This window comes from Diceros bicornis, chromosome 20, assembly GCF_020826845.1.
Source record: "Diceros bicornis minor isolate mBicDic1 chromosome 20, mDicBic1.mat.cur, whole genome shotgun sequence".
Taxonomy (NCBI): domain Eukaryota; kingdom Metazoa; phylum Chordata; class Mammalia; order Perissodactyla; family Rhinocerotidae; genus Diceros; species Diceros bicornis.
The window spans coordinates 19,087,298-19,108,293 of record NC_080759.1 but is presented as its reverse complement, the minus strand read 5'-3'; the positions used below and the strand labels follow the sequence as shown (position 1 = coordinate 19,108,293).

At 36.8% G+C, this 20,996-nt stretch overlaps 1 protein-coding gene across 1 annotated transcript in view; it reads left to right on the top strand.

Moving 5' to 3' along the window:
* The window catches only part of MAP3K1 (mitogen-activated protein kinase kinase kinase 1), a 77,579-nt gene that overhangs the window by 53,692 nt on the left and 2,891 nt on the right, over positions 1–20,996 (top strand). The window contains exons 10-19 of the mRNA XM_058564059.1: positions 980–1,258; positions 5,317–5,438; positions 6,960–7,051; positions 7,331–7,520; positions 7,854–9,138; positions 15,647–15,799; positions 17,011–17,173; positions 18,319–18,450; positions 19,334–19,476; positions 20,213–20,344. Of these exons, the coding sequence (XP_058420042.1) occupies positions 980–1,258; positions 5,317–5,438; positions 6,960–7,051; positions 7,331–7,520; positions 7,854–9,138; positions 15,647–15,799; positions 17,011–17,173; positions 18,319–18,450; positions 19,334–19,476; positions 20,213–20,344 (2,691 nt within the window). The remainder of the gene's footprint in view (positions 1–979; positions 1,259–5,316; positions 5,439–6,959; positions 7,052–7,330; positions 7,521–7,853; positions 9,139–15,646; positions 15,800–17,010; positions 17,174–18,318; positions 18,451–19,333; positions 19,477–20,212; positions 20,345–20,996) is intronic.

Below are 20,996 nucleotides of genomic sequence, written 5' to 3'. Positions count from 1 at the left end.
TAAGTTGGACTAGGTTATATATTCTTAGTTTTTTATTAAGAATATTAGGTAAGACAAAATTAAGACTTAGACAGTGGTATGATATTTAACAGTGTATATAATAAGTTTACTATATTCTAGTTGATTTATTCTCCTTTACTATCACCTTGTAACAGAACACATGTAAATATGTCATGATTTGTTTTCCCCCAAATTGTTTATTCATCTATAATATTTAGAAATTTTTCATATAAGAAGTTATCTTAGGTATAAAGTTTACTTTTAGCTAATTGGCTCATAATGTCAAGACCAAGTACCCTTTCCTTTCTTTAAGGACTGTATGGCTTTGCAGGCATGGTGATGATGACTCTCATGACATGTAGTTTAATTATAGGTATATCATTATCCTTTGCTGATTTGAACACAAGAATTTTTTTCTTTAGTCTTTTGATTTTTCCAATCCATTCATTATAGTCTCACCTACTTTGTCTAGCTTTTTTTTTTTCCCAACCTTTTTGTACAAGACAAAGATCAAATAAAAGCCTTTGACTTATCACTATCATCTGTAGGGGAAATACTCTATATCTCTTGAACAATCACTCCAGTGCCTTTCTTGATTTGGCTTTTTTTGATCTTGCTTCAGTTTTTTCTCTGTAAACTACCTTAATAGAATACAAAATTGGGGTTCTCCACAGATTTGTGTTGTGGTAAGCACAGGAGTACAGAAATGAATGTATATCCATCTAATTACTTGAGTTCACTTTTAATTTTACTTAACTAATAAATGTTAAGGACTTTTGATAATTACCAGTTAAACTTGAGTATAAAATTCCTCCTTATGATTTTTAAGTGGCTGGACATATTTGAAATTGTGTAGTACAGTGAAGATTTAAGAAATGTCCAATTTTCCTTTAGTAATCAGAAATCATGCCTAATTCAAAATACTGTAGGTTCATTAGTTTTTCTTCACATTGAATTCATTGTATTTGTTTGATTATAGGTATTTGGAATGGAACTCGTTGGCTGCTTATTTTCTAGAAACTGGAATGTAAGAGAGATGGCTCTCAGGCGTCTTTCCCACGATGTTAGTGGAGCTCTGCTATTGGCAAATGGGGAGAGCACTGGAAATTCTGGGAGCAATGGTGGAAGCAGTCAGAATGTTGGAGCCGCCAGTGGGTCTTCTCACACCAGTATCTCAGGAGATGTGGTGGAGGCGTGCTGCAACGTTTTGTCAATGGTCTGTGCTGACCCTGTCTACAAAGTGTACGTTGCTGCTTTAGTAAGTAGCTTTATTCCATAACCATAGCATTATTGGTTTTTTTCTTTTTGATAGTTTGTAGATATCATTTTTTAAGATCCAGTAAAACTACCTTATCTAATTTAATTTTGGAAAATCCAGATTTTGTTTTAATTCCATAATCCCAGGAAATTGCAATTTTCCATTTAATCTCTTCATTTGGATTTTACTTCCTTTAATCTGTTCAAGTTTTCTTATACAGTCATGTATCACTTAACGATGGGGATATATTTTGAGAAATGTGTCATTAGGCGATTTTGTCATTGTGCAAACATCATAGAGTGTACCTACACAAACCTAGATGGTATAGCCTACTACACACTCAGGCTATATGGTACTGATCTTATGGGACCACTGTCATATATGTGGTCCGTCGTTGACCAAAACATCGTTATGCAGTGCGTGACCGTATACTGTTTTTCTCCCGTCGAATAGCCATGTCTTGCCGTTCATGTCTTTACATTTTCCTTACATTACACGTGACCAAATTAAAAATGCTTTATGGGATAGCAAAGTGATCAAAGTTACTTTTTTTTTAAATTTGATATTAGCAGACATTAAGGGGAACTGATTTTTAATAAACGTTGTATGGAAATTCAGGAGCCTTTTCACAGAAGAGGGTTCCATGACATAGATTACTGAGTTGTTTTTCTAGTTTAACCTGTAAGAAGTTGCTTTTCATGAGTGGGATGGAATGACAAGGAGGCTGTTCTGTTTTTAATTTTGGAGGCTGATTTGACTTTCTCCATTCTGAGTATACATTTCTTTAGAACAGGGTTTTTCAACCTCAGCACTATTGACATTGAGCCAAATTTGTTGGGGGCAGGGGTGCTGTCTTGTGCATTGTAGAATGTTTAGCAGCATCCCTGGCCTTTACCCACCAGATACCAGTAGCAAATTCCTCCTCCCCCAAGTCATGACAACCAAGAATGTCTCCAGGCATTGCTAAGTGTCCCCTGAGGGTCAAAATCACCCCCAGTTCAGAACCAGTTCTTTAGAATAATTCTTATCTAGTTTGTTTTTTAAACTCAATCTCTCTGCTTCTACTCTCAATCTTTTTCTAATCCATCCTACAACAACTAAGCCTAATGAATCTTCTTTTTGAGAGGTGGTATAGCATGATGGTTATGAACAGAGTTTGGAGTCAGAATTGAGTGACCTCATAATTTATCATCCAAACTGGGATACTTGAATAATCTGCTAGTTAAACTGGGACTAGCCTAGGCAGTCTGGACAAAAGGTCAAGATTATAGAGACCTTGATTCAACTTTTGGTTCTCCTACTCTCACATGTGACTTTAAGACTCTTAAACTTCAGCTTTCTCACCTATAAAATAATATTTACCTCTTTGGTTTGAAATGAGATTGTATAGAAACCTCTCACCATAATGTCTAGCACATTGTAAAAACACTGAATATATGAGTAGCCATCCTTATTCCTTAAACACCACTTTGATTATTTCCCAGCTCAAAAACCTTTCTGTTTCTGTTTCTGTTGCTTCAGCAGCATTTCCTAAAGCATGTTCTGTGGAAGTTTGGCAGGATTATGAAAAGTTCCCTGAAGAAAGAGTTCTGTGTTGAGTTAAAATTGACAAACACTGAATTACACGAGGTTGAATGGGTCTGTTCACTGAAAGGCTTCTAGAAACCTTCAATATGCTAATATACATTGGGAATCCATAAGATCAAGAGGCAGGATGCATTATTTCCCAAATTAATTATTTCCCAAAATTATTAACATAAATGATAAGCCATGGTCTGTTTTTTCATGTAGTATCTTGAGGGATTAGCATACTATAGAATGCTATAGAATAAAGACCAGCATACTGTAGAATAAAGACCAATGTTCTTGGCCTATTTTTTTTTTTTTTGTGAGGAAGATCAGCCCTGAGCTAACATCCGTGCTAATCCTCCTTTTTTTTTTTTTTTTTTGCTGAGGAAGACCAGCTCTGAGCTAACATCTATTGCCAGTCCTCCTCCTTTTTTTCCCCAAAGCCCCAGTTGATAGTTGTATGTCATAGCTGCACATCCTTCTAGTTGCTTCTAGTATGTGGGACGCAGCCTTAGCATGGCCGGAGAAGCGGTGCATCGGTGCGCACCCAGGACCTGAACCCGGGCCGCCAGTAGCGGAGCATGCGCACTTAACCACTAAGCCACTGGGCCAGCCCCCTATTTTTTTTTTTTTTTTACCTCTTACTTCTTACTATTTTCCAACACAAATCTTCAGACATACTTGATTGCTCAATATACTGCCTTACTTTCTGGTTGTCTCTTCTTAAGTTCAGATGGTTTCCCTACTAGTTTGTGAGCTCTTAGAGTGCAGGGACTTTGTGAATGAAACTATATTCTGATTCCTCTACAATTATTTAGTGTGCCAGGCACAGAGGAGGCAGAAATGGTTCCTGCCCTTAGAGCTCTCCTTTCCCTTTCTCCACTCCCTCTTGCCCTTCCTTTTTTTTCCCCTTCTCCTCCCTCCCCATATATAATTTTTTGCTGAACCATTTGTTGGGTTAGGGTTAGGGTTAGGGTTGAGAGTTATTTGCAGGCATCATCACACTTCTCCTCAAATACTTTAACGTGTATCTCTTAAGAACAAATACATTCTTCTGTATAACAACGATGCAGTCAGCAGACTCGGGAAATTTAGCATTAATAACAATACTATTATGAACTATAAAGTCCATATTCAGATATCCCCAATTGTCCAACAATGTCCTTTCTAGCTAAGCTGCAGACTTATTCAGATTTCTCCAATTTTTCAATCAATTATTTTTCCGGTTTAGGATCCAATCTAGGATCTCACATTGCATTTAGTCATCATACCCCTCACTCTCTTCTCATCTGTGACAATTCTTCAGTCTTTCCTTGTCTTTCTTAGACTTTGACACTTTTAAAGTGTGCTGGCTAGTTATTTTGAAGAATGCCCTCATTTTGGGTTTATTTGATACTTTCTCATGATTAGACTGAGTTTATATATTTTTCTCAAGAATACCAGAGGTGATGTGCCCTTCTCAGTGCTTCGTCTCAGGGGGTACATGATGTCGATGCATCTTATTACTGGTGATGCTATCTTTCATCACTTGGTTAAGGTGATGTCTACTGGGTTTCTTGCTGTAATATTATAAATAAACGTCTTGGGAGGGATACTTTGAAACTCTGCAAATATCCTGTTTCTCTTCAATATTTTGCCCACTGATTTTAGCATTTGTCAATGGACCTTGCCTATAGCAGTTATTACTGTGGTGTCCTAATGGTGATTTTCTATTTCCTTCATTCCTTCTACATTAATTAATTGGAATTCTTCTATAAAGCATAGCTGTCTCCTCTCTCCCATTTATGTATTTATTCAGTTTTTTATTTATATCATATAAACTCATGGGTTTTTATTTTATTCTGTGGGTTATAATCCAGTACTATCATCATTTATTTTGTTGCTCAAATTATTCCACCTTTGTTCCACGTTTGACCATTGGGAGCTCTTTGAGGTTGGCACCTGTTCTCATGTTCTTTTTTCTTTTCTTTTCTTTTTTTTTTTTTTTTGGTGAGGAAGATTGGCCCTGAGCAAACACCTATCGCCAATCTTGCTCTTTTGGTTTGAGGACGATAGTTAAGCTAACATCCATGCCTGTCTTCCTCTACTTTGTTTATGGGACGCTGCCACAGCATGGCTTGATGAGCGGTGTTCAGGTCTGTGCCCGGGATCCGAACCCGCAAACCCTGGGCTGCTGAAGCGAAGTGTGTGAACCCGATCACTACGCCACTAGGCTGGCCCCTTCATTTTCTTTTTAAAATAATTTTTTTAACTTTTCACTTTGAAATTAACTCAGACTTTTAAATATTGCAGAAATAGTTCAGAAAGTTCCTTTCTACTCCATCTATATTCATTTATTTGTATCAGTATGGTCTCACGGCTGCTTTTATTTATGGATTATAATCTATTCCTATCATTTATTTTGTTTGTCAGATTATCTTAGATTAGGCCATTGTCTCTGATGCTTTTTAAATGTTGTTAAACTGACCTTCAGTTTTTTTTCCTCCTAGAAAACGTTGAGAGCCATGCTAGTATATACTCCTTGCCATAGTTTGGCAGAAAGAATCAGACTGCAGAGACTTCTCCGGCCAGTTGTAGACACCATCCTAGTGAAGTGTGCAGATGCCAATAGGTAAGGTCCTACTGACGAACTGTTTCAAACCCTCTTGTATTAAAAGCCTAGCACCAAGCCTTAAACCTAGTGAGTATCTGATACATATTTATTAAGTGAAGCTTTGAATGTTGTTTTCTAATGTGAGATTTGAAATTAAAATGTAACTCTTAAAGCTCTTAAGGACTAGGGAGAACTAATGGCAAGTAAAAACCAGGCTAACAAACCACATGGACCTCCACATTATTGTATTGTGATTGATTCTTATTTTAAAGTAATATTCTTAATCTGGAGTCTAGTTGGTAAGAACAGCAGCTGATGTATATCTATAAGGCATAATCTCATTTTAGAGAATGAGTTTCACAGGATTAGAACCAATAAAATCATTATATCTACTTTGCCTTATTATCAGGACCCCCCCCCCCAAAAAAACCCATTCCATTATTTTCTGTGTAATGGAATTTTACTCAAATTATGACAGTTTATGTCAAAAACAACAACAAAAAATTCCATATTTCCCTGCAACATCCTTAAAAATGAAACAAGAATGACCCTAATTGGAGGGGTAAAGATATGAGGTAGAAAAGTGAGGTATGGTGATAGAAAAAATGAGCACAAGCTATGCTTTTATGAGACCAGGTTCTCTTTTATTTTCCCTTTCCATAAAGTTTTGCCTCTGCCATTACACCCATTTGGAGCTCTCTCAGTCCAACCTTTGTCTTCTCCCTAAGTCATATGATATAGTTTGTAGAGGGTCTCAAAAATTAGGTACTTAGCTTTGACTTGTTTCTTATCTCATGAAGTCTATCTTTTTGCCTCCATTTTTTTCTCTACACAAGCTAACAGATTGAAAGTATTAGAGGTTTTCTTGTTGCTTAGAGAATACTATAATATCTGAAAAACATTAGGCAGATTAACAAAAGATTTGCAAAATGCGTAGAAAAATCACATAATTTTTCAATATGAGAATAAGTATTTTTCTGAGAACTTCAGTGCTTTTGTGGCATTTGTTGTGTTGTCCACTTGCTGAAATTCCAAAGTTGGGTTGTTTACCTGGTCACTTGAATGACTGAACATTAAAAGAAATACTGTAAAGAGATTTTATGATATTTGGAACTCACTCTGGCTATATAAGAGAATATATATATATAAGAGAATATAAAAACAAGGTTTTGGATGGGAATGTTTGTTTTTAATTTAAGAGATTCTTAGTGAACATTCATAAATCAAAATGTCTTAGTCTTTTTAATGTTTTAATAAGATATGATAATGAAAATAAGCCTTTTACCTGGTTTGATATTTAAATCAATACTTGCTAAGAGCCAGTAGTGAAGATTCTGTGCTTAACAGAGGATGAGGTAAAATTTATGAAAATAGACCTAATAATATTATTATTTATAGTGACATCATCAACACAATGTTAGTGGTGGAAAAGCAAACACTCTTGAAAACATTTTTTCCCACGGCATTACATTACTACTATCTTTTTAATGTATGTTTTATCCAAGATCCAAGCCTGATGTTGCTTCCTTTCATTTTTAGTCGCACAAGTCAGCTGTCTATATCAACACTGTTGGAATTGTGCAAAGGCCAAGCAGGAGAATTGGCAGTTGGCAGAGAAATACTTAAAGCTGGTAATAACTTTTTACTTAAAATTAATATTGCATGTTGTATCATTTTCCTTAGCAGACTGTCTAATCTCATAAACTCTGATAGGGTAGTTACAGGATTTTGAAGTAATTTTATAAACTGATTCAGTCAGCTAACATTAGAAATATGAATTAATCTAAGAAATTCTTGAAGTTAGTATAATTCACAGTATTTTTCTTGGCCTTATGCCATTTGATCATGTTTTGTTTTGGATTTTAATATCACTATTTTTCAATTATTTATTTTTACCTTCGTTTTTGTAGGATCTATTGGTATTGGTGGTGTTGATTATGTCTTAAATTGTATTCTTGGAAACCAAACTGAATCAAACAACTGGCAAGAACTCCTGGGCCGCCTTTGTCTTATAGATAGACTGCTGTTAGAATTTCCTGCTGAATTTTACCCTCATATTGTCAGTACTGATGTTTCACAAGCTGAGCCTGTTGAAGTCAGGTAATTTTTCTTTGAAAATATATTACTTTCCTCTTCCTTCCTACCCCATCCCACCCTCCCTACTCCCCAAGAAGAACACATTTTAGATTCATAAAAGACTCAGAAATTAAAGAGCATATACATGTTACTAATATTTGATTGACATAATATTATGATTTGATTGACACAACCTGAAGTCTAGGCTATTTAAATAACAATTTATATATCCTTCATACTGAAATGATTTTTTATTTTGAAATGTACAAGCTATAAATTAGTACCATTTTCTTTTTATTTGTATATATTTTGCAGTAATTTTAACTTGTCTAGTAATTGAATGTTTTTTTCTTTCAGGTATAAGAAGCTGCTGTCCCTCTTAACTTTTGCTTTGCAGTCTATTGATAATTCCCACTCAATGGTTGGTAAACTCTCCCGAAGGATATATTTGAGTTCTGCGAGAATGGTTACTGCAGTACCCCATGTATTTTCAAAACTGTTAGAAATGCTGAATGTTTCCAGTTCCACTCACTTTACCAGGATGCGTCGTCGTTTGATGGCTATCGCAGATGAGGTGGAAATTGCTGAGGCCATCCAGCTGGGCATAGAAGACACTTTGGATGGTCGACATGACAGCTTTTTGCAGGCATCTGTCCCTAACAGCTATCCAGAAACCACAGAAAACAGTTCTCTTGAGTGCACAGACCATTTAGAGAAAACTGGAAAAGTATTGTGTGCTACAAAACTCAATGCCAGTTCAGAGGATATTTCTGACAGACTGGCCAGCATTTCAGTGGGACTTCCTAGTTCAACACCAACAATGGAGCAACCAAAGCCAATGGTTCAAACAAAAGGCAGACCCCACAGTCAGTGTTTGAACTCCTCTCCTTTATCTCATCATTCCCAAGTAATGTTCCCAGGCTTATCAACTCCTTCTTCATCTGCCCCATGTGTCCCAGCTGGCACTGTAACAGATGTCTCTAAGCATAGACCTCAGGGATTTGTTCCCTGCAAAATACCTTCTGCATCTCCTCAAACACAGCGCAAGTTTTCTCTACAGTTCCAGAGAAACTGTTCTGAAAACAAAGACTCAGATAAACTTTCCCCAATCTTTACTCAGTCAAGACCCCTGCCCTCCAGTAATATACACAGGCCAAAGCCATCTCGACCTACGCCGGGTAATACAAGTAAACAGGGAGATGCCTCAAAAAATGGCATGACACTCGATCTGAACAGTACTTCCAAATGTGATGACTGCTTTGGCAGTAGCAGCAATAGTAGTAATGCCGTTATACCCAGTGATGAGACAGTGTTCACCCCAGTAGAGGAGAAATGCAGATTAGATGTCAATACAGAGCTCAACTCCAGTATTGAGGACCTTCTTGAAGCATCTATGCCTTCAAGTGACACAACAGTAACTTTTAAGTCAGAAGTTGCTGTTCTCTCTCCCGAAAAGAATGAAAATGATGATACCTACAAAGATGACGTGAATCATAATCAAAAGTGCAAAGAAAAGATGGAAGCTGAAGAAGAAGAAGCTTTAGCAATTGCCATGGCAATGTCAGCGTCTCAGGATGCCCTCCCCATAGTTCCTCAATTACAGGTGGAAAATGGAGAAGATATCATCATTATTCAACAGGATGTAAGTATAGAGTCTTTAAGAGGTTAGAGAGTTTCCTTGGACCATGCTAAAATAAATCTAATTCAGAAATGCTGCTTTTAACATGAATTAATCGTTACAAGCAGGTTTTTCATATAGAATTATAAAACAATGTTTGTATCATTGTTTGAACAGACGTGATTCCTTGCCTATTTCAAAGGCGTTTCTGGTTGATTCCATAATGGTGATCACTTCTGCATTTGACATTGGTCACCAACAATGTCCATTCAGAAGTCAAGTTTATAGGTGGTTTGGAAAGCCAGACTGAACAAGAGTAATATTTTGCCAGGCTAATTTCACAAACTCTTACTCTTTTTTTTTTTTTTTTTTTTTTTTTTAATTGATGTTTTAATGGTTTCTAACATTGTGAAATTTTGGGTTGTACATTTTTGTTTGTCCATCACCCCATATATGACTCCCTTCACCCCTTGTGCCCACACCCCACCCCCACTTCCCGGGTAACCACAGTCCAGTTTTCTCTGTCCATGTGTTGGTTTATATTCCACATATGAGTGAGATCATACAGTGTTTGTCTTTCTCTTTCTGGCTTATTTCACTTAACATAATACGCTCCAGGCCCATCCATGTTGTTGCAAATGGGACGATTTTGTCTTTTTTTATGGCTGAGTAGTATTCCATTGTATATATATACCACATTTTCTTAACCCAATCGTCAGTCGAGGGACACTTAGGTTGCTTCCACTTCTTGGCTATGGTGAATAATGCTGCAATGAACATAGGGGTGCATAAGCCTCTTTGGATTGTTGATTTCAGGTGCGTTGGATAGATTCCCAGTAGTGGGATGGCTGGATCATAGGGCATCTCTATTTTTAATTCTTTGAGGAATCTCCATACCGTTTTCCATAGAGGCTGCACCAATTTGCATTCCCACCAGCTGTGTATGAGGGTTCCTGTTTTTCCACATCCTCTCCAACATTTGTTGTTTTTTGTCTTGGTGATTATAGCCATTCTAACGGGCGTGAGGTGGTATCTTAGTGTTGTTTTGATTTGCATTTCCCTGATGATTAGTGATGTTGAGCATCTTTTCATGTGCCTATTGGCCATCTGTATATCTTCCTTGGAGAAGTGTCTGTTCATTTCCTCTGCCCATTTTTCGATCGGGTTGTTTGTTTTTTTGTTGTTCAATTGTGTGAGTTCTTTATATATTATGGAGATCAACCTCTTGTCAGATGTATGTTTTGCAAATATTCTCTCCCAGCTGGTTGGTTGGTTGTTCATCTTGATTCTGGTTTCATTTGTCTTATAAAAGCTCTTTAGTCTGATAAAGTCCCACTTGTTTATTTTTTCTTTAGTTTCCCTAGTCTGGGTAGGCATGTCATCCGAAAAGATTCCTTTAAAACCAATGTCAAATAGTGTGTTGCCTATATTTTCTTCTATGAGTTTTATAGTTTCAGGTCTCACCTTCAGGTCTTTGATCCATTTTGAGTTAATTTTCGTGAATGGCAATAGCACATGGTCCACTTTCATTCTTTTGCATGTGGCTGTCCAGTTTTCCCAACACCATTTATTGAAGAGACTTTCCTTTCTCCATTGCATGTTCTTAGCACCTTTGTCGAAAATTAGCTGTCCGTATATGTGTGGTTTTGTTTCTGGGCTTTCAATTCTGTTCCATTGATCTGTGTGTCTGTTTTTGTACCAGTACCATGCTGTTTTGATTACTATTGCTTTGTAGTATGTTTTGAAGTCAGGAATTGTGATGCCTCCTGCTTTGTTCTTTTTCTTTAGGATTTCTTTAGCTATTCGGGGTCTTTTGTTGCCCCATATAAATTTTAGTATTCTTTTTTCTATTTCTGTGAAGAATGTCATTGGGATTCTGATTGGGATTGCATTGAATCTGTAGATTGCTTTAGGTAATATAGACATTTTAACTATGTTTATTCTTCCAATCCACGTGCATGGGATATCTTTCCATTTCTTTATGTCATCGTGGATTTCCCTCAATAATGTCTTGTAGTTCTCATTGTATAGGTCCTTCACCTCCTTGGTAAGATTTATTCCTAGGTATTTTATTCTTTTTGATGCAATTGTAAATGGTATTATCTTTTTGAGCTCTCTTTCTGTTAGTTCATTATTAGCATATAGAAATGCAACTGATTTTTGTAGATTGATTTTGTACCCTGCAACTTTGCTGTAGTTGTTGATTGTTTCTAACAGTTTTCCAACAGATTCTTTAGGGTTTTCTATATATACAATCATGTCATCTGCAAATAGTGAGAGTTTCACTTCTTCGTTACCTATTTGGATTCCTTTTATTCCTTTTTCTTGCCTAATTGCTCTGGCCAAAACCTCCAGTACTACGTTGAACAGGAGTGGTGAGAGTGGGCAGCCCTGCCTCGTTCCTGTTCTCAGAGGAATGGCTTTCAGTCTTTCCCCGTTGAGTATGATGTTAGCTGTGGGTTTGTCATATATGGCCTTTATTATGTTGAGGTACTTTCCTTCTATTCCCATTTTATTGAGAGTTTTTATCATAAATGGATGTTGTATCTTGTCAAATGCCTTCTCTGCGTCTATTGAGACGATCATGTGGTTTTTATTCTTTGTTTTGTTGATGTGATGTATCACGTTGATTGATTTGCGGATGTTGAACCATCCCTGCGTCTCTGGTATAAATCCCACTTGATCATGGTGTATGATCTTTTTAATATATTGTTGTATTCGGTTTGCCAATATTTTGTTGAGGATTTTTGCATCAATGTTCATCAGCGATATTGGCCTGTAATTTTCTTTCTTTGTATTGTCTTTGTCTGGTTTTGGTATCAGGGTGATGTTGGCCTCATAGAATGATTCAGGAAGTGTTCCATCTTCCTCTATTTTTTGGAATAGTTTGAGGAGGATGGGTATTAAATCTTCTTTGAATGTTTGGTAAAATTCACTGGAGAAGCCATCTGGTCCTGGACTTTTATTTTTTGGGAGGTTTTTGATTACTATTTCAATCTCTTTACTTGTGATTGGTCTATTCAGATTCTCCATTTCTTCTTGGTTCAATTTTGGGAGGTTGTATAAGTCTAAGAATTTATCCATTTCTTCTAGATTGTCCAATTTGTTGGCATATAATTTCTCATAGTATTCTCTTATAATCCTCTGTATTTCCATGGTATCCGTTGTAATTTCTCCTCTTTCATTTCTAATTTTATTTACTTGAGCCTTTTCTCTTTTTTTCTTAGTTAGCCTGGCTAAGGGTTTGTCTATTTTGTTTATCTTCTCGAAGAACCAACTCTTTGTTTCATTAATCCTTTCTACTGTTTTTTTGGTCTCAATATCATTTATTTCTGCTCTGATTTTTATTATTTCTCTTCTTCTGCTGGCTTTGGGCTTTGTTTGTTCTTCTTTTTCTAGTTCTGTTAGGTGTAATTTAAGGTTGCCTATTAGGGCTTTTTCTTGTTTGTTAAGGTGGGCTTGTATCGCTATGAGTTTCCCTCTCAGGACCGCTTTTGCTGCATCCCATATGGTTTGATATGGCATGTTATCATTTTCGTTTGTTTCCAGATAGTTTTTGATTTCTCCTTTAATTTCATCAATGATCCATTGGTTGTTCAGTAGCATGTTGTTTAATCTCCACATTTTTGTCACTTTCCCAGTTTTTTTTTCCTGGTTCATTTCCAGTTTCATAGCCTTATGGTCTGAAAAGATGCTTGTTATGATTTCAATCTTCTTAAATTTATTGAGGCTTGCTTTGTTTCCCAACATGTGGTCTATCCTAGAGAATGTTCCATGCGCACTTGAGAAGAATGTGTAGTCAGCTGTTTTTGGGTGGAGTGCTCTGTATATGTCTACTAGGGTCCATCTCGTCCAGTTTTTCATTTAAGTCTAATATTTCTTTATTAACTTTTTGTCTGGATGATCTATCCATTGCTGTAAGTGGGGTGTTAAGATCCCCTACTATTATTGTGTTGTTGTTGATTTCTCCTTTTAGGTTTGTTAATAGTTGTTTTATGTACATTGGTGCTCCTATGTTGGGTGCATATATATTTATAAGTGATATGTCTTCTTGATGGAGTGTCCCTTTTATCATTATATATTTCCCTTCTTTGTCTTTCTTAACCTGTTTTATCTTGAAGTCTACTTTGTCTGATATGAGTATGGCAACACCTGCTTTCTTTTGTTTGCCATTAGCTTGGAGTATTGTCTTCCATCCTTTCACTCTGAGCCTGTGCTTGTCTTTAGTGCTAAGATGTGTTTCCTGAAGGCAGCATATTGTTGGGTCTTGCTTTTTAATCCATCCTGCCACTCTGTATCTTTTGATTGGAGAGTTCAATCCATTTACATTTAGGGTAATTATTGAAATATGAGGGCTGAATTTTGCTGTTTTGTCACTTATTTTCTGGTTCTTTTGCATTTCCTTTGTTTCTTGTCCCATTTGTTTTGGACTGCCAATTCAGTTTGGTTGTTCTGTCTTATGATTCTTCTAGTTTTCTCTTTGTTTATCATATGTGGTTTTAATTTGATTATTTGTTTAGTGGTTACCTTGAGGTTTGGGCAAAAAATCTTCTGTATGAGATAGTCCATTATCTGATAGCCTCCTATTTCCTTATACTAAGTCAATTCAGTCACTTTCCTCTTCCCCTTCTAAGTTGCTCTTGTTATACCTTATTCTATCTTGTGTTGTGGCTGTGTGTTTACAGTGATGAGGTTAAATTTATTTTTGGTGAATTTCTTCCTTTGATCTTTGAGTTTAGTATTTAAGTGGTTGCTAACCTATTCCGGTAAAGATCTACTATTTCTCTGATTTTGTCTACCTACTTTTCTCCTTACTCCAAGCTTTGTGTTCCCTTTCTCTTCTTGTTTTCAGGCCTGAGGGCCTTCTTGAGTATTTCTTGTAGTGGGGGTCTCATGGCCATGAACTCCCTTAGCTTTTGTTTATCTGGGAGAGTTACTATTTCTCCATCATATTTGAAGGATATTTTTGCTGGATAGAGTATTCTTGGCTGAAAGTTTTTGTCTTTTAGTATTTTGAATATATCATTCCAGTCTCTTCTAGCCTGAAAAGTTTCTGTTGAGAAATCCGCTGAGAGCCTGATGGGAGTTCCTTTGTACGTTATTTTTTGTTTTTGTCTAGCTGCCCTTAATATTGTTTCTTTGTCGTTGACCCTGGCTAGCCTTACCACTAGGTGTCGTGGTGAAGGCCTTTGTCTGTTAATATATATAGGTGTCCTGTTGGCTTCGCTTACTGGTATTTCCTGCTCCTTCCCCAGATTTGGGAAATTTTCAGCTATTATTTCCTTGAATAGGCTCTCTGTTCCTCTTTCCCTCTCCTCTCCCTCAGGAATACCTATAATTCTTATGTTACATTTTCTAATAGAGTCCGATATTTCTCGGAGTCTTTCTTCATTTCTTTTTAGTCTTAGTTCTCTCTCTTCTTCCATCTGGAGTATATCTGTATTCCTATCCTCTAAAGTACTAATTCTTTCCTCCATATTGTCAGCTCTGTTCTTTAAAGATTCCAGATTCTCCTTTATCTCCTCCATTGTGTTCTTCATCTCCATCAGCACTGATAGGTTTTTCTTTATGATTTCAATCTCTTTTGTGAAGAAACTCCTAATCTCATTTAATTGTTTGTCTGTGTTGTCTCGTATTTCGTTGAGTGTTTTTATGATAGCTATTTTGAAATCTCTGTCATTTAGTTTATGGATTTCTGTGTCTTCGGGGTTGATTTCTGGGTGCTTGTCATTTTGTTTCTGGTCTGGTGATTTCATATATTTTTGCATTGTGGTTCCTGTGTTGGTTTTGATTTTCCTCATCCTGGAAGTCTCTGGTTGCAATTTCCACCTGCCGCCACTGTCTGGTGGTAAAGGGCTGTGTAGTCTAAGCCCCCTGCGCTCTGCCCCAGTTTTTCTGCTGCGATCCGCAGTTTTGTTTTGTTTTGTTTTGTTTTTTTTCCCCACTGCGATCCACGGGTCCAGTCCAGTTTGTTCAGGTCTGCCTCGGATCGCTAGATCTGGTCGAGCTGCAGACTCCGGGTTGTGGGGAGGGGGGAGCTCTCTCTTTTGCCCTCTGGGTCCCTGACGTGGGAGACTTCTCGTTTGCCCCTCTTTATCCGCTCTCTGGGGTGCTCAGATGTTGATGGTAGCCCTGTGGCTCCTCTGAGCCCTCTGTGCGGGAGTTTCCCACTGGCTGAGAGAGCCCGAAGAGCTACAGTTTCCCGCCGAGGGCCGCCCCTCCCCCCTCTCTGGGAGCCGCGCGGACCGGATCGCTGATCTGATGGGGAGGGAGCAGAGTTCTCCTTACCTCTCCCCACTTCCTCCGGGGGCCCAGCACGTTCCGCTCTCAGATGTGCGGCAGTGTGGATCCCTCTGCTCTAGCTTTTCACTGTCTGGGATTCCGTTGTTGGTCTGTGGCTGTTGCTTTTATTGTATCTTGTGGGGGAAGAATTCACGGGAAAGCTCACTCCGCCATGATGCTGACGTCACTCCCCTCAAACTCTTACTCTTTTAACTTAACAGTAAAAAGATTGCTTTCATTTACTATGTAGACACCAGAGACTCTACCAGGACATACCAAAGCAAAACAGCCTTATAGAGAAGACACTGAATGGCTGAAAGGTCAGCAGATAGGCCTTGGAGCATTTTCTTCTTGTTATCAGGCTCAAGATGTGGGAACTGGAACTTTAATGGCTGTTAAACAGGTAAATATCTAGTGAGCATATAAATGATTAAAATTATAAAAATAAAACGAGCAAATAAAAAGAATGAAGGATATGTCCCTGTATATACATTAGTTTTTTAAGTTTTCAGAAACCTAAATTTCAAAGTAGATGTTGCCAAAGCACCAAAAGCATCATGAATTCTATTTAAAAATTGAAGCATGATTATTGTAAGATGCAACATCAAGATGAGTCTTGTGGGGGCCGGCCCGATGGTGCAGCAGTTAGGTGCGCGTGCTCTGCTTTGGTGGCCCGAGGGTTCGCAGGTTGGGATCCCAGGCACGCATTGACGCACTGCTTGTCAGGCCATGCTGTGGCAGCGTCCCATATAAAATAGAGGAAGATGGGCACAGATGTTAGCCCAGGGCCAATCTTCCTCAGCAAAAAAGAGGAGGATTGGCATCAGATGTTAGCTCAGAGCTGATCTTCCTCACAAAAAAAAAGATGGGCCTTTTGTAGGTTTTTTTTTTTTATTTGTGCTTTTTATAGTTGATAGAAGTATAATTCCATACTCTTTTCAGCAGTGTTACTGGTGCAACGTTATCTTGGGATTTCTGTGGTTTACTTTTTATAATGAATACGCTTATCAAGATATGAAAATGATAAAGCTTTCATTTTTTTTTTTTTTTTTGCTGAGGAAGATTCACCCTGAGCCCACATCTATTACCAATCTCCTCTTTTTGCTTTAGGAAGATTTTCCATGAGCTAACATCTGTGCCAATCTTCCTCTATTTTGTATGTGGGTCACCACCACAGCATGCCCACTGATGAGTGGTGTAAGTCCGTGCCCAGGAACAGAACCCAGGCTGCCGAAGCAGAGCACGCCCAACTTAACCACTAGGCCACGGGGCCAGCCCTAAAGCTTTGATTTTTAAATCATGTTGATTCTTCTCTCATGATTGGGCTTTTCTCACTTTTTACCGTCTTCAGACAGTTTTGGAGGATTGGCTATGTCCCATGTTTTTGTTGTTTTCCTGCTATTTCACTGCTTCTTAAGCTAGATTCTTATTGTCTAAAAGAATTTGACTTGGTTTTTTATTAAGTATCTACATTGCATCCATGAGCATAAATGCCATCTGCTATTAATATATAAGCTAATTTGGATTTGTCCATTTTAAATCAGATTGTAAGTGAAATTAGTGAATAGAAACTCATCAGAATTCAAAACTTTGTAAACATGTTTACTGAAACAGGTGACATATGTCAGAAATACATCTTCTGAGCAAGAAGAAGTAGTGGAAGCACTAAGAGAAGAAATAAGAATGATGAGCCATCTGAATCATCCAAATATCATTAGGATGTTGGGAGCCACATGTGAGAAGAGCAATTATAATCTCTTCATTGAATGGATGGCAGGTATGTTCACATCGTAAATTACAAATAATACTACATGGATTTAACTTTCTGCTTGATATTAAATTTAGGAAAAACAGTTTAATGAACACTTATTTTTATTAAATAATTTGGATTTCTAAAAGCAAATTGCCCCTAACATAGTAGTATGAACTATAAATACTTTGTTTTGTCTTTCATTTAAAAATAAATAAAATATTCATTACCTCTACCTTTTAAACATTTTCAGTGTTTCTTTTAAAATGATTGTATAACATTGTTTTATAGGAATAATTTTTTTAAACCTACTATGTAGAAGATCCATATTTTTCCAGGTGGCCATCATTAATTGGACAGATTTAGATGTTTTAACATGAAAATATAAAAATAAAATTAAGATATTACTTTAAAAATTTATTATAGGTAAGCTAGCATTGAAGCATAAAGTTGAACCTTGTCATCTACTTGACCAATAAAGACTGAGTTTTATTTTGTATCATACAGTGTATACAGTAAAATAAATGACTTGGGATGTAATAAATAGATAAGTGCTTGGTTTAAATTCTTAGGTTTTTTTTGTGCTTGAAGAGTGTGTTTCTATTTACAAATCAGTTCTTGAGTATACTCTCTGATGTTGGTTGTAGCTGGGTTGATTGTTGTATTTAGGTTGACTATTATAAACACTTTTAAATGAGGCTCATTGAGTTTGTGACTTGTCCCAGGTCAGAGCTAGTAAATAGTAGGATATGAAGCGTAACGCTGGGTCTTCTGGCTCCTCTTGTTCTCGTTACCTTCTGCTAAATAACATGTTAGCAGTGGTTATTTAAGTCATTAAGAAAGGCATTTTGTATATCTTGGTCAAAAAGAGGTGAATTGTACATTTCAGAAATAGTTCCATCCAAAATTGTTAACTTTTAAAGCTTTCTGCAATCTTGACCTTCCAGAAAATTAGTTCATGAGGGTTCCATGAAAATGTCTCCTAATTGATAGGTTTTGAGATTACTGGAATGTGTTAGTTTTTAAATCAGTTTCACTTCTAATGCAGAGTATAAATTTAACATTTCAGATGTGAATGTGAGCTCATGCAGTGCAAGCTTATGTAACCGAAGTGTAATAAACAATTTTAATTATGATAAGTTTATGATAATTATTATTTGTCCATCTTATAGGGGGATCTGTGGCTCATTTGCTCAGTAAATATGGAGCCTTCAAGGAATCAGTAGTTATTAACTATACTGAACAATTACTTCGTGGCCTTTCATATCTCCATGAAAACCAGATCATTCACAGAGATGTCAAAGGTGGGAATTCTTTTAATTATTATCTACAAGCAATAAGTACAAAACAAATGTAATTTTAAAACTTGGACCTTTGTTGATAGTTTCTAACTTGAGATCAACTATAGGATTTTTCTTCTGAGTAATTCAAATCACTAGACTAATTGGAAGTGAAACGAACCTTTGGGGTCATATAACCAGCCTTCCTCAGAAGGGTTGTGACTTTTCCAGTCTTACTGCTGACTGATGGCAAACCAAGTATGGAAGCCAGCGCTCTGATTCCCTGTCTTGGTCTCATGATGTACTGTACCCAAAAGTTCCCGTTCCTGCTTTTATTTAGAATAATTGGGATATTATGAACTTCTTTTAAGAAAAATCCTTTCAAATCTTTTGCAGTCCAGTTTATTAAGAGCAACTTTGGTTTTCTGACATGATTCAAGTAATTTTATAACATCAATTTTTTATTAAGCTATAATTATGAAATTACAGTATATAGCTTAAATTGGTCTAGGTCAGTATGTTTCAACAGAACTTTGTCTTAAAATGTAAACCACAGTAAAATTGGTACTCGGAGGAAAGATTTTTGTTGAGAATCATTATATTAAAGGTTTTCAACATCTATTATTTAAAGTTTCACTAAATCTCTGCCTTTATCTCCTTATGCCTTGATACTTGGTCATATTTTCCCTCTGAGGCTTTGGATTTTATTTATTTTGTACTGTAGAGACCCGTGTGCCTTTAGCAATAATGAAATGAATTGAGAGAGAGTGTAGATTTCTCTGAATCTCTGACATGTAGTCCACTTCTTCTCTTGTTGTTGTCCTATTTCATTAGTAGTATTTTACTGAGTTTTTAATCTATCCTTTTGTTTTTAATATACAAGGTCATTTGCTGTTTTTGTTGACAGGTGCCAATTTGCTAATTGACAGCACAGGTCAGAGACTGAGAATTGCAGATTTCGGAGCTGCAGCCAGGTTGGCATCAAAAGGAACTGGTGCAGGAGAGTTTCAGGGACAGTTATTGGGGACAATTGCATTTATGGCACCCGAGGTGAGAAGCAGTTTTGAGTGTGATGAAAGAAAATATTTTAGAGTTCTGTGTGACAGCATGATACCAAATTATTTTGCAGTGTTATCCATTATGTGCTTACCAATTAGAAGTCCATGGCCCTAAAATAAGGTTTTAATGATATTCTTGATTTCAGTCCCTTAATCCTTGTCTTTCCATCTCTGTCTTGAGAAATTTTAAAAGACAGGTTTTAATAGATTTGCTTAAAGGCTATTTCTAACAAAGAATTGTTGGGTAATTTATAGTAGTTGCTTTCTAGTCAACCCAAAGTACACATAATAGAAATTTTAAAAATTGTTCTCTCTTTATTCCAAAGGCAGATGAGCACACAGAAGCAGGTCTTATTAGCAGTGGAAGAAGTTTAAGTGTTGCTATTCTGAAGTCGGCCTCTTCTGTTGTGTTCAAGAACTCTTCATACTCATATATAGTGATTACTGGTTGTCTTCTTGCCCTGTAGTTTACTAAGTGCACTGGGGCTGCTTTGAAATTCTTTGATGTGACTCTTCTTCAGAATCTCACAATTCTCCAAAATATTTTTTGTGCCACATAGGAGATTAAGCTTGTTAATGAAATAAATGAGACATCAGGTAGTCCATGGAATTGCTATTTGTACCATTGTTTTGCTCTGAAGTAAAAAACTAGAATCCATAACTACAGAATGGCTTTCTCTTTTTTTTAATGAGTCATATTTCCAAATGAACTCTCTGCTTTATTTTAGGTACTAAGAGGTCAGCAGTATGGTAGGAGCTGTGATGTATGGAGTGTTGGCTGTGCTATTATAGAAATGGCTTGTGCTAAACCACCTTGGAATGCAGAGAAACACTCCAATCATCTTGCTTTGATATTTAAGGTAATTGAGATAGAAATTACTTCTGCTAAAATTGGAGGAGACAAATTTTCACAGGTTCTCTTTAACTGTGATCTAAAATGAAGGCATATCTTCCTTGAAATAAGATATATGTATCTCCAGGAATTTATATGGTATGGTCAATGTTGGCAGCATGTACAGTCAGTTCTCATTATCTTTTAATAGCCATGTGACTAGGCAAATTACTTATTCTGTCTACCCTCTGTTTTCTTGTTTATAAAATGGGTGTAGAGATAGCATCTACTTCATGGGATTATTATGCAGATAAAATTACCTCTGGGCCTGAGTAAAGCACTTAATACACACAGTCACCTCTGTGCAAAGTGGCTGATATTAGTCCTTTGAGCTGGCCCCCAGCAACTCTAACCTGCCATAATCTCCTCCATTCCTCCCCATGCTTATATAACTTCCTCAATCACCTGAAAAAATCAGTGCACTTGTGTTTCCAGTGTGCTAAATTGACTGGCCAGGTTTAGTCTTTCTCACTCTGAATAGCTCTCTGTGCTGAAAAATAGAAACTGTGCAGTGAAGCAAAGAGGACAAACCATCTTGGAGAGTGAATATGAGGAAAGCAGAATTCATTTGAGTGAATACTTTACCTGTCTAATCATTTTGATGTACTTAGTTTTGTTAT